Source organism: Sinocyclocheilus grahami, unplaced genomic scaffold, assembly GCF_001515645.1.
Source record: "Sinocyclocheilus grahami isolate Dianchi unplaced genomic scaffold, SAMN03320097.WGS_v1.1 scaffold103.1, whole genome shotgun sequence".
Classification (NCBI taxonomy): Eukaryota; Metazoa; Chordata; class Actinopteri; order Cypriniformes; family Cyprinidae; genus Sinocyclocheilus; species Sinocyclocheilus grahami.
In genome coordinates this window covers 198,448-213,045 of record NW_015505282.1, presented here as the reverse complement: position 1 = coordinate 213,045, position 14,598 = coordinate 198,448, and the positions used below count along the sequence as shown (strand labels likewise).

At 38.1% G+C, this 14,598-nt stretch overlaps 1 protein-coding gene across 3 annotated transcripts in view; it reads left to right on the top strand.

Annotated features, from left to right (window-relative positions):
* tasora (transcription activation suppressor a) overlaps nt 1–14,590 on the top strand; it is a 68,791-nt gene extending 54,201 nt beyond the window's left edge. For 2 of the 3 annotated variants that reach the window (XM_016276489.1, XM_016276488.1), the window contains 6 exons: nt 3,919–4,041; nt 4,168–4,327; nt 5,829–5,937; nt 6,067–6,245; nt 9,256–9,411; nt 13,126–14,372. In XM_016276489.1, coding sequence (XP_016131975.1) covers nt 3,919–4,041; nt 4,168–4,327; nt 5,829–5,937; nt 6,067–6,245; nt 9,256–9,411; nt 13,126–14,105 — 1,707 coding nt within the window. In that variant the 3' untranslated portion in view covers nt 14,106–14,372. Of the gene's footprint in view, nt 1–3,918; nt 4,042–4,167; nt 4,328–5,828; nt 5,938–6,066; nt 6,246–9,255; nt 9,412–13,125 lie in introns of all 3 variants that reach the window. The other variant, XM_016276486.1, reaches the window with a different exon arrangement.
* Nucleotides 14,591–14,598: the final 8 nt, after the last annotated feature.

Here is a 14,598-nt window from a genome sequence, read left to right as displayed (position 1 = left end):
ACAGCAGGCATCTATTAGAGAAAAAAAGGAGGAGGATATTAAAAACAAAGTTTATTCGTTTTTACCGAGGCGAATTAAGGTAAGTTGTAAACACCACATCTGCGCTTGTGTGTAGTTACATCTGCCGGCGCCGGCATTTTTCAAATTAACAACGGTTGTTCACGGCGACGCAAAGAATTGTGGGTTATCTGTAGCAGCAAGGATCCTCCGAATTCCTGTGAAAGAAGGTCACATTCGGAGTGTCCTACTTGCTTTTCTGAAATGAGACAGCCTCGATGACGTATGCAGCCTTCGAATGCGACCTCCGGAGGGCGCAGCCTTCTAAATGAGACGCATACTAAAGCATGCAGTAGCCTCCGTGCCTCTGATAAGCACGTAATTTTAAGCTGGTGCACCGTCCGCTAGTGTAACGTTTTTCGTTTTGCGCAAGCTGCAACAGTTCCATTCCATGTAACAGAAACACTCGGCTTAGCGGAACCTTTACGATTAATTAACCGTGACGTTTTAAAGCGATTAAATCGGTTAATCGCTGCATCCGTACAATGTCTTCAAATCAAACCGGACTTTTATTTTGAAGGGTTGCCGTGAATACATTTACAGTTCTGTGTATGTGATATGAGGCTAGTTTTACTCAAATCAAACGCTAAAATGCTCATGAAGTGACTCTCAGAGCAGTTCTGGAGATGTTGTTCATGTGTTAAGAATTGTGGGTTATCTGTAGCAGCAAGGATCCTCCGAATTCCTGTGAAAGAAGGTCACATTCGGAGTGTCCTACTTGCTTTTCTGAAATGAGACAGCCTCGATGACGTATGCAGCCTTCGAATGCGACCTCCGGAGGGCGCAGCCTTCTAAATGAGACACATACTAAAGCATGCAGTAGCCTCCGTGCCTCTGATAAGCACGTAATTTTAAGCTGGTGCACCGTCCGCTAGTGTAACGTTTTTCGTTTTGCGCAAGCTGCAACAGTTCCATTCCATGTAACAGAAACACTCGGCTTAGCGGAACCTTTACGATTAATTAACCGTGACGTTTTAAAGCGATTAAATCGGTTAATCGCTGCATCCGTACAATGTCTTCAAATCAAACCGGACTTTTATTTTGAAGGGTTGCCGTGAATACATTTACAGTTCTGTGTATGAGATATGGGGCTAGTTTTACTCAAATCAAACGCTAAAATGCTCATGAAGTGACTCTCAGAGCAGTTCTGGAGATGTTGTTCATGTGTTTACGTCCTCATTTAGTGAGACGGCAGACGCTGAAATCACCGGGAGTGTCACCCGTGCTTTAGTGTGTGTGTAGTAAATGAAACCGCGCGTCTGCGCCATTCATTAACAGAGACCGGCAGAACATGCAGAATTCATATTTAAATCGACTTTTGCGGCTTACAGATACTAGTCCATATCGTGATTTGATTTAAGTGTAATGACCTACTTTTGATTAATTCGTTCAAAATTTGACAAATTCCGTGACATTCAGCGTTAAACTGTGAATTCTGTTTTTATGACTGGATAAAGACTACACTGCGTAATTTTCCTGCTTATCATGCGGCCACTTGCCTGATGAACAAAATATCTTACCACCACTTGTGAACGAGCCAGTGTAATGCAAGTATATTTGAAAGGTCTGCGCGAGAATATCGTCACACATCGGATCTCGCGCCACGAGATCTCGTCACACCCCTAGGACAAAGGTATCCAGTTATCGCTGTAGCTGAATAAAACGCAGAGATTTTAACTGAGGAAACTTGAAAAACAATAAACATACGATTGCACAAAATATATGGTTTATCTGTTTTCAAGCAATCTTAGGTATTTTTATAAGGATAATGTATATTTATAATGCAATGCTAATCGACATAGCCTTTATCACTGTATATAATGCTATAAAATAGTATGATTTCTGCCTCATTCTGTGATATGAAACCACGTCTGATAACAAAGTTATTTCAAACACTCAACTGATGTTATGAAGTTAATTTGGAGAAAAGGCATGTCAATAAATGATATCTTTGTTGGACAACAGGTTTGTAAACAGGCTCATACACATGCAAAACAGTACATGTGCTACTGTAGTACATTTAGTCAAGGCTCAGACCGATTTTTTTTGTCGTACTGTAAAGCCCTGACCAAACCAGTTTCACCTCGTTTAGCGAAATACTCCTCAGTTTCACGTCTGCCTTCTGCCATGTCGCTCCGGTCCCACACAAAAATGTGCCAACAACTAGGCTTTATTGTTTTTGTCGCAGTAAGACTTAATTCTTACCGTGGGGAGAATTTTTACCAGTATATCGCAAACGATAAGATATCGCCCATCCCTAATGTATGTAGCATTTTTATTTCATATAAACCTTATTGAAAGCAAAAATAACTGTGATTTTATATTGTTAACGTGATATAAAATTACTCAAAGATTTTGGTCATATCGCCCACCTCTAGCTTAATATGTTAATAATTATTAAATACTGTTAAAATGCTGGCAACAAAAAATAAACATGCATTGCACATACACATATAACCCATGAATTTTATGTTTATTATTGTTAGTATCTGGAAACTCTCCCGAGCATGATGACGATAGTCGTAGAGTGCCCTTAGGCCAGAGGTCCCCAACCACCGGGTCGCGACCCACTACTGGGCCGTGGAAGAATTGCTATTGGGTCGCAAGAACGCTCTGGGAAAAATGTGCATAGAACAATCATTAACATAAATCTGTCATATCTAATTATTCTGTATTTTCTTTGTATGCGATATGGAGTAGCAATTTGACAATTTCATGTTAAATAAGTAAACAGATTGCTCTGATCTGTCACATATTAGGAGTTAAACAGATCGCAGTTGATCCGTAATGCGTACGGATGAGACCCTACCATTCGGCACGCACGTGATTCGCAGATTAATTTGTCAATTTACACGTACGAGCAATTTTAAACCACAAGAAGAAGAAACGAAAGAGAGCTCAATTCGTTACTCACGCGCTGTTCTCGCACACAATCAAAGCGCACACAAGCATAGAGACGTGTTTCAGACAGCGCGGAAATACCAAGATGCGTATACATACACATAAAATTAGCCTATGTCAGAAACCCTTCACGGCATTGTGCTTTAAATATTGTTTTTCTTGCTTATCCGAAAAAAGTCCGATCTGTGACTCAAAAAAAACCCCAATATAACGCATTGAACCACTATATAATGCTATTATGATACTGTATAATAGCTTAATATAAATATATATATATATATATATATTTATATTAGGCTACATATATCTCTCATCCCCCCCCCACCCCACCGGTCCATGGTGTAAAAAAAGTTAGAGACTTAGGCGACTGTTTATTTTACATGAAAACGCTGCCTAAAGGTGATTAGCGAATATATTTTTTAAATCATCCATTGAATTATCATCACATTTTTTGCAAGTTAACAATTCCACCTCAGTAAAACTGTATTGCTGTCATTGTTTTATTCAGTAAAATGAAAAAGCACCACGCGACACTCAAATCGGATCTGAACAGTTGCGATACACAATCATTTAGATCGGTTTCCAAGCACATAATGCACACAAATCGGATGTGGACTGACAGTGTGAACAAGGCTTTCTTACCCTTGGTATAAATGTGTTTCTAATGCATATCCATGGCACAGTTTATAAAAATAACCCGCACCATTAGAAATTCACAGCATCTTTAACCTGTATTAACTGCTTTTCACTTAAGGTCAGATATTAGTAGCAAGTGTAAATATGGCCAATTAGGCAGAAATGTTTTACTGACTGACTTGAGGTGTGGAAATGTAGCTTCAGTGCAGGTGTAAAAAGTGCTACATGAATTGAGGAGGAGGATATAAAGGCTATTTGTCACACTTAAGTTGCCTAGCGATCTGGAGACATACTAACCCTGTACTGTATTGACATTCGTAACAGGAATATTTGATAAAGTTGGGGAATTTGGAGTGTAGCCCACATGGTTTCCTTGAGAAAAGCAGCAGTCAAGACAAACTGCTGGTCATCATTCAGAATATGGACATCGCAGCACAGGTTCACAAGGTAAGCCAGAGCTCAGCACTTCGATTTGAGATATAGCCTATTATTAAAAATATGTTGATTACTTTTCAATATTGCAGCTGGTTGTATAAACTCGATAGCACTAGATGTTGTGTTTTCTTCCCATAGATACCTTCTCTGGTTTCCTTGAAGAAGCATCCGTCTGTGAGCTTTGCTGGTGTAGACAACCTGAGTGACATCCAGAACCACACCTACAACGAGCTCTTTCAGTCCGGAGGCTTCATCGTGTCAGACGAGCACGTCCTGAGCCCAGCTGTCATCACAGCAGGTAAATCCAACATTTCAGCAGGTTTGCACTGAGGCTGGGACGATAAATCCATGCATCACGAGTCGTGAGATTGTTGGAATGCATCGCCATTCTCTCTGGAACCGATTCTGAGCTTAGCTTAGTTTAACAGCAGGTGGCACTCCAGGTTAGTTTTTAACTGCACACTCAAATGCTCATGAAGAAGAGCGCTTGTACATTCGGCTGAGTCTTGAGTGGTTAAGTCTATTTACCCATTGGCTTTTATGATGCAAGATTAATGTAAACACAGCCCACTGTGAACACCCTTGTAATTATCTTCAACCTTTTCAAACTGTATGAATAATCATTATTACAAGTTCCTGTGTGTCAAGAACTGGAAGCAAGCACAGTACTACTGTCTCTAAAGCATAAACTAAGCTCAGAGTCGATTCCAGAGAGAATCGCGATGCATTCAGATAATCTCAGAATCGATTCCGGAGAGAATCATGATGCATTCCGATAATCTCAGAATCGATTCCGGAGAGAATCGTGATGCATTCCGATAATCTCAGAATCGATTCCGGAGAGAATCGCGATGCATTCCGATAATCTCAGAGTCGATTCTGGAGAGAATCGCGATGCATTCCGATAATCTCAGAATTGATTCCGGAGAGAATCGCGATGCATTCCGATAATCTCAGAATCGATGCAGAACAATTTATTGTCGCAGCCGTAGTTTTTAGGTATATTATTGTGTGTTATTGACATTTACGTTTATTTCATCAATTTAACATAGGGCTGGATGATTAATCGAAAAGTAATCGAAACTGAAATTCAGAACCTCTAACCGACATAATTTTCCCATGTCGATTATTTCGTTTTCTTTTTTAATCCTATTAAAACTTCGCCATTAAAAACTACGCTACCGTGTGTGTATTCGGCACTAGAGCTGCGCTCGTGTGTTTTGCAGTGTCTGCAAGTTATTACTTTCTACTTTTCACATTGCATAACTCACTTAAAGAGTTTAGTATAATTTTGCCAGAAAAAGTTTTCAAATTTTTTTTTAAATGTTAATGTAAAAAATCTTGTGTAATATATAACTTGTGTTTGTTTGTTTTTGCTGGTTTTTATTGTATTTGTTATACTTTTTTAAATAGTTTTTGCCATGAAAATAGCCTAAGATGCTAACATGGCATTAAATAAAATTATACTACTACTACTACTCACATTGCATTATTTAACATATATTTATTTACAAGGGTATTTTCTATTTTTCACATTTTCATTTTAAGCAATGTTTGCTTTATTTCAATTGTTCAAACTATTTAATAAATAACCTTAAACAGTTTTAAAATCACAAAGACATGCACTCTTTCATTAGAAAAAAAGCAATATCCCACCTTGTCAGTAAACAAAAACAAAATAATAAATAAAAATAATCGTTCATTAACCATAATCAAGGTAAAATGTTCAGTTAATCGAGCTTTTGATTTTAGGTCATATCGTCCAGCTGTTTCAGCAAAGCGTTTTTTTCTGTTTGTAGATAAACTTCAAGATATCCTTGAGTACATCGAGCAGCTCAACTCTCCTCAGAGCCCCTGGAGGTGGAGGGTGCACTTCAAATCACACAAGAAACTCAGAGAGCACAGCAGGTTTGACACTAAACCCTTCAAACTTCGGAAGCGCAAGCACAGTTTTAACCAAGTGGTGACAGAGAGTGGAATCTGGGTGAAATGGATTGATTGCACTGTAAGAACGGTTTGTTTCTGTGTTGTTTGCAGGCTCAAACCTGATGCTTTGAAGCTGTTCGAGATCCTCAATGAATATGAGAAGAGACACATCGTTGAGATCCTGTCGTACCACGACTGTGACACTCCGTCACGTCAAGCGCCTGACCTTGACTGTCTAGTGGATCTGCAAGCCAGATTCATCAAACAGCGACACATGATATTTCTGACAGGTGCTCTCAAACAATATGATGACACAAGTGTACTGCGTAATTCATGTCTTGCAGTCTGTTGCCTACATCTCGCTGCTACATTTGCATGAAATTACTGCATTTAACCCACATAATGCGACAAATTAATTTTTTTCCTTTCGCGATAAGTCATCGATAGATGTTGGTAGGTTTGTGTATATAAAAGTAAAAAAAATCTGTTCGAATTTCTAAAACATGCGATTTATGGGAGTTTTACAAAATTGACGTGTATTGAAATTGGTTGTATTTTCAGTTTGCAATTTCAGTTTGTGGCATTTGAACGGTAATGGAGACGCAACTTCAGTCTCTGTAAATCATGTCCTTCCGCTGTCGTCGTCTCGCACTTTTTCCCCTCGTCATTGTAGCCTTTGTCAGTCTTACATCTGCTTGTGGTTTTAACCCCTTCAATCCCATGCGACCCCTGTGGTTATCTGCAAACATCAGGTTCATGAAATCACTCTTCACACCCTTTGCTCATTTTTCATCCTGTTCTACTTTATAAACAAAGGAGGTCAAGTGCATTTGTTTAATCTCTACATCAGTATCATTTTAAGTATTCCAGGCACTTTGAAATCACATAGCAACCAAACATTATGTTCAAGCATATATGGCATTAACAGTGTAAAGCAAGCAACATAATGTTTCTTTGAATTGGGTAAATAGCAATAACATTATCAAAACTATAGGTAGGGAGGTGTATCAAGCGAAATACGTGCCATACAAGGGACCCAGGATCCCTCTCTCTTCAAATCCAGCACTAATGCGGAGTCAGTCAACAGAAAGAAGAGTAAAAGTTAAACTAAGGGAGTCGCATAAATCGTCAGAAGAACAAATAACAAAACCAAGCTCGTGAATATGTCTTCCCTAAGGTATAAGCAAAAAAATATTGGCAAAAGCTTGCATCTCTCCATCTAAATGCAGGAAAAAAAGTGACAAAATAAAGAGGATCCAGCTCTCTGCTGTAATCAAGTCGTAGGGAATAACAGTAAGCAGAGGCGGTAAAGGCTCTGTGTTTGAGATTGCACGGTTCAAATTCTGTTCTAGGAACCAGAGGCTGTTGGAAGATTATGTAGAGTATGTCTATGAAATCAGTTTTATTTTTTTCCAAAATTCCGTTTTATTTATTTTCAAATTCTGTTTTAATTTTTCTGGATTCAGTTTTTTTCCTTCTGTTTTTATTTTTCTAGACTCTGTTTTAATTGTTAAATTAAACTTTGTCTAATTACTTAAAATCATAAAACGTACAATATTAAACAGCAATTTATTGAAAGTTTAACGGAAATTAAATTTTTACAGGCCCTATGTAATTAGGGATGCACGATATATCGGCCACCATATCGGTATCGGCCGATAAATGCTAATTTTTTCTGTTATCGGTATCGGCCAAAATTTTCATATCGGTGCATCCCTATATGTAATGTTTTATTTTTTTCTCAAAACATTTTTTACCAAATTCTGTTTTCCATTAATTTTCTGGATTCCATTTTTTTCCCCAGAAATACGGTGTTGTGTATTTGGGTCAAAGACGAAAAGGGTTTACACACAAAAACAATGTGTAATACTGCTTTAAATTGTTGTTGTCCCCCCCCCCACACAAATTTTTTTAAATTCAATTGCAATTTTGTTTGTTTTTCTGAGCATAAAAATAAATATCATACAGTTTCCCCTGATTTACAGAAGAGAGCCACTAAAATGTCATTCAGTGTAACAATCTTGTCAGGCATATTTACAACAAAAATCAATTTATGACTAATTACTTTCACCCCAAATACTAATTAGTTGTAATTTTACATTTTAAAAATTTGCCACTAGCCTAGGTTTTGCCCATTTGTCAGTAAGAATTTTTACTCATTTAAAACACAGTAAAATTTAATATGCTCCCTTATTCTTTTATATATTTTAATATGTACACCTCAAAATAAGCATGTTGTTTGAATTTTTACATAACTTGTGTTACATTGAATGACAGTGTAACATTATTTCAACCAAACCTTAAAAGTAGACACTTTACTTACATTTAATGTGCTTTCTATAGACATAAAATCACTTTTGTAAATTTCTTTTGATGCGGACATCTTAACGTCTTTGACCCATTTATATTTTTCTGCTAAAACAATTGTTAAATAATTGTTCTGGTAAATATTCCTTTTAAAAAATAATGTTTTTAATAATAATTTTATTAGGATTCTTTGATGAATAGAAAGATCCAAAGATCAGCATTTATTTGAAATAAAAAGCTTTTGTAACATTATACACTATTCCATTCAGTATAATTTTTATTATTTTTTTGGGAAAGAAATTACAGAAATGAATACTTTTATTTAGCAAGGATGCTTAAAATTGATCAAAAGTGATGATAAAGGCATTTATAATGTTACAAAAGATTTCTATTTCAGATAAATAGTGTTCATATCGATATCGGAATTATATCGTATCGACCGAAATTAAGAAATATATTGTGATATCAATTTTGGCCATATCGTCCAGCCCTAATTAGTAGTAGTAGTAGTTGTACTATCATTACATGAAGTAATATTTCTGTTACCATTTCTTCAAGTTAAACCGAACTTTTATTTTGACGGGTTGCTGTCAAGACCTTTAAGTTTCTGTTTGTATAAGACATGCATAAGACTGAAATCTCTGTGAGCGTCGTGCACGCTTCAGTATGTGTGTAGTACACAAAACCGCTTGTCTGTGCCATTCATTCATACAGAGAATCATGCAGGGATTCATATTTAAATGGTATTTTTGCGGCTTAATATTCACAGACACTTTCTATATCACATTTTGATTTAAGTGTACTGACCTACTTTTCATGTATCCGTCCGCACTGTGGAAATCATATTTAATTGTCTACATATTGCTTTTTTTTAATACTGTTTTTATCAACTGTGTATTTTAACAGTAAATTCTTGGGCGTTTCATGATTATGGAATCACTAGGTGCCAATGCTTATGCCTAAAGTAACGCTTGTTTAAATCCCGTCCAACAGGCTGCCAGTTTGAGATGTTTCCCCACTACTCCAGCAGTGGCATTGTCATAGCCAATGTTGATGACATAAAGTGTATAATAAGCAGTTTAGCGGCTGGAGGAAGTGTGGACAGCGCTCCGTCAGCAGAGGCTTGCGGCTCTCCCGCTCCAGCGTCATGTAAGTGATTGTGTGGTAAACTGTCTGACAGCATCCCAAACTACACTGAGTCTTGCTCTCACTGTGAATGAGTCTGCCAGCACCAGCCTGAGTGATCTTTATTACTCGTCACTGAGGAGAGGCCAGCTAATACTCGAGTCCGAGAGAAGCTTGTAATGTCCATGAGCTGCTGAACAAACAGAATAGAAAATAACAGGACTAAATGGTGTTTGCTAGAAAATCACTGAAGGTCCTCAAACACGCAGCGGCATTGTGCCATGATAATAACAACCAAAGTAGCAGCTGAGGACAGAGGAGACCGTAAAGGCAAGCGATGTTCATGTTGTGCTTTGTAAAGCCTTTTCGTCTCATGGGTGGACGGACATGGATCAAACACTCAATAGAAACCATCTGTTTAGCTTTGGGATCAACAGGTCTTTTGTGAACTTTCACCTCTGAATATAACCATGGCATCTCAGCTGTAACCAGGGTCCAAAATAAATATATAGTGTCTTTTTTAAAGACTGTCAAATTTTAAGTACCTTTGAAACAATATAAAACATTTTTTACCAAATTTATATATATTTTTGTCCTAATAATAATGGGAATAATTACTGATTTTTTCATACGAGATGAGGCAACTGTCAAAAAAAGGGAAGACATTTCCTATTCCTAATATGTGACCCTGGAGCACAAAACCAGTCATAATGGTAAATTTTTCAAATAAGTTTTCCATTGATGTATGGTTTGTTATGATAGGACAATATTTGGCCGAGATACAACTATTTGAAAATCTGGAATCTGAGGGTGCAAAAAAAATCTAAATATTGAGAAAATCATCTTTAAAGTTGTCCAAATGAAGTCTTTAGCAATGCATATTACTAATCAAAAATTGTTTTGATCTATTTACAGTAGGAAATGTACTAAATATCTTCATGGAACATGATCTTATTATCCTATTGATTTTTGGCATAAAAGAAAAATGGATCATTTTGACCCATACAATGTATTGTTGGCTATTACTACAAATATACCCCAGCGGCTTAAGACTGCTTTCGTGCTCCAGGGTTATATATTAATTTTGGTAGTTAATGTGAGGAGTCACCACATGGAGTTTTTGGAGAAAAAAAGGCATCCTAAATATATTTGTTGTGGTAAACCGATGCAAAATTTGAATTGCACTCACCACATTTCCAGACCTCTAGATCACTTGCTTTGTTCTGAATCAGGGACATATATTGGCATTAATGTGGCACTCTTTCAGTGGTTTAGTTCGCTTTCACAAAGCAACAATTCAAAGTGTATCAAACTCTGTTTATGCAAGTAAAACTGGTCGGCGTGCAGCTGTTTATGTCTAGGGATCCTGCTCATAGCTGATAAATGACATTTTACATGTATATATATTCTCAAGACCGCATTCTTGCGGTGCACCCATTTCAGTGGCCCAGGTGTCCTTGTTACAGTGTAATTATACATTTAAGTACTGGGTAACATAAATTAACTACATGTACTTACTTTATGGTTAGGATTAGGGGTTGGTTTAGGGTTACTTGCATGTAATTATGCATAATTTATTGGTATTATAATAGTAAGTACATGTACCTTAAAATAAAGTGTTACCAACATTACTTTTAAATTTACAACAAAATATCTGCTCCTTTTTCAAATAAGTAACGGCAGTTACATTGTTTTCCCATTTATTCACTGACAGCTCTTCTGTGCCCTTGTTAAAAGAAATTGGGACAGGTGCAGAGGCACTTCCTTCAGCATGAGGCTTATTAATTTCACTTTTGATGTGAAAGAGCCATTACAGTCGCCAAAAACAAATAAGCAAGCACAGCCTTGCTGACAAAAAGTAACGCAAACGTAACAGCATGCATTACTTTCCATGAAAGGTAACTAAGTAATGCAATTAGTTACTTTCTTTCTAGAGTAATGCAATATTGTAATGCATTACTTTTAAAAGTAACTTTCTCCAGCACTGCCTTTATAAAGCTCAGAAATGCTCAAATTGAGCAAGGTGTGAAAACGGCCTTCAAATATTTAATAAACCATCCATTATGCTGCAGTCACTGAAAAAAAGGTACCAGTCCATTTGACAGTAACATTTCTTTTTCTTGTCAAAAGCCAGTTGTTACCTGCTGCTTTTGGCCCTTGGCGAGTGTTTGTTTTGGACCCTGTGTGTGTGGGTTTGTAACCTTTTGCAGGTGTAAAGATTGTTGTTTGAAGATTCAAATTAGATGTAAGAGTTTACAGGATGCTATACGTCTTAAAAACGTATAGCAAAAAGTAAAAAAAAAAGGTTCTTTTTTAATGTGTGAATACAGAAAGGGTTTCTGTTTGGAACCATAACTTTTTAACTGTTACGTCACAACAGAAATAACCCTAAAACCAATAAAGTAAACTGGCATGAGTAATACTTTTTGTATCTGGTTAGGAAAAAAAAAAAACTGTGTATATATATATATATAAAATTCTTCCAATAAATGTATTTTGATAAATCCTAACTTTATCTCTTTATTCTTCATTACATTTTCTGTGTGTATTTCATGGTGCATGAAAATAAATCATTGTAAATGCCAGCAGAACTGATGCTTAGGATACTACAGTAACTTGAATGCAGCTCTGTATTTAGAATTAAAATTCATTTTGTGGGGCGTAAATTGTTTTGGCATTGTAATCAACGGCAACATTAAATTTTCTGAAAATGACCAATAATTCTGAATCTGAATTTTATTTTGCCCACCAACATGCAAGTAGCTATTTTGCTGTGTATTTCATGGTGCATGAAAATAAATCATTGTAAATGCCAGCAGAACTGATGCTTAGGATACTACAGTAACTTGAATGCAGCTCTTCTGTATTTAGAATTAAAATTCATTTTGTGGGGCGTAAATTGTTTTGGCATTGTAATCAACGGCAACATTAAATTTTCTGAAAATGACCAATAATTCTGAATCTGAATTTTATTTTGCCCACCAACATGCAAGTAGCTATTTTGCCGTCATTTGAGCAAAGCTAGATTGTTACACTGCTTGACAATCTTTGAGTCTTTTATTGAAAATGACAAACAAAAAAAAGATGCTTGAATATAGATATTTATATTTCTATGCTCAATCTCTTGAAAATCCTTATTTGTGACCCTGGAGCACAAAAGCAGTCTTAAGTCGCTGGGGTATATTTGTAACAATAACCAAAAAAAACATTGTATGGGTCAAAATTATCAATTTTTCTTTTATGCCAAAACTCATTAGAATATTAAGTAAAGATCATGTTCCATGAAGATATTTTGCAAATTTCCTACCGTAAATATATCAAACCTTAATTTTTTATTAGAAATATGCATTGCTAAGAAGTTCATTTGGACAACTTTAAAGATGATTTTCTCAATATTTAGATTTTTTTTCACCCTCAGATTCCAGATTTTAAAATAGTTGTCTCGGCCAAATATTGTCCTATTCTCACAAACCATACATCTATGGAAACCTTAGTTAGCTTTCAGATGATGTATAAATCTCAATTTCCAAAAATGGACCCTTATGACTGGTTTTGTGGTCCAGGGTCACATTTGTCACTGACTTTATGATCTAAGGCTAATGTTGAGATAAAATTCTGTCGTACATATTGAAATCTTTGCTTCAAATGACGGAAAATCAGAATTGGGAAACTGCTATGTATTAAATTAATCTGAAGCTGTGATCGTTGATGGCTGTAACCTCTCTCTTGTCCCTGTAGTGAGAGACGATAGCATGTCCTTGGACTCGGACCTGGATTCTCCAGATAACCCTGTCCTGGTCTCAGTCTGTGTTGTCCCAGACCAGTGCCCACTCGCCGAACCCTCTCTCCAAGACCAAGCCAAGCCAATTCCCGTGATCACAACCACCAGCGAGACGCCAAAACCAATAGACTTTGTGGCTCTCAGCGAAGCAATTTCTCAGTTCAAGACATCCAGGATGCTTTCCAAGTCGGACGCTGGTGAAACTCTCCAGACGTCTTTTGGAGTCGATCCTCACCAGAGCTTCCTCAGCCACAGTGGTCTGTCCGATTCCTATCCTCAGTGCTCCTGGGAAAACCACAGCATGTCCAATACTCGTCCTGAGACGCCAGTCCAAGCTGAAGCAGCTGGGGCTCCGCTGAGCTCTTCTTCTCCAGTCGAAGCCAGTCGTGAACTGGTCCAGCTTGGAGAAACGGCAGCTGAGAGCAGTATACTGAATATGTCCAAAGCTTGGGAGCAATCCAGCACAAGCTCCACCGTCACGGCTAATGCTGGACAAATGTCCACTGAAAGCGGCGTTTCAGAGACGCCTGCAGTGAGCAGTGCTAGTTCCTCTGAAGCAGCGGTCACACATGGGAGCAGACCTGGCAGCTCTGGACAGGGCTTTTATCCACCGCTGCAGGGCTTCACGGCGGGCCCTAGCTTCATCTCTCACAATGCTGCTGTTGGGCTCAGGCATCCTCTTCTGAACTGCACCGTTCCCAACAGCCTCGGGGTCGTGGGAGCTCCAGTCTTCACAGGGTTCCTGCCCAATCCGAGCATGCAGATGTCCTGGAGCGGTGGTTTAGCGCAGGGCTCGGCGCCGGGCCTCTGGGGGCCGCACTACGGCGTAGATATGCAGCAGATCCATGGGTCTCCGTTCCTCCAGACCTGGCAGGGAAACTCTGCCTTCCAGGGCGACGCATATCATCCCAACAGAGGAGGATTCGGTGGCTGGTGAGCCAGCGGCGTGTGTAGATAGTTTTCAAACTCGTGTTTACAACTCAGTCTCAGCTCGACTTTTGTACAATAGAAGAGAAATCAAACATTTCTAGGTTTTCACTGAGACTGAATTAAAAAAGTGATTCATTTCATATTTTTCATTCCTGCCCAATCCGAGCATGCAGATGTCCTGGAGCGGTGGTTTAGCGCAGGGCTCGGCGCCGGGCCTCTGGGGGCCGCACTACGGCGTAGATATGCAGCAGATCCATGGGTCTCCGTTCCTCCAGACCTGGCAGGGAAACTCTGCCTTCCAGGGCGACGCATATCATCCCAACAGAGGAGGATTCGGTGGCTGGTGAGCCAGCGGCGTGTGTAGATAGTTTTCAAACTTGTGTTTACAACTCAGTCTCAGCTCGACTTTTGTACAATAGAAGAGAAATCAAACATTTCTAGGTTTTCACTGAGACTGAATTAAAAAAGTGATTCATTTCATATTTTTCAAGAGAGAGCAT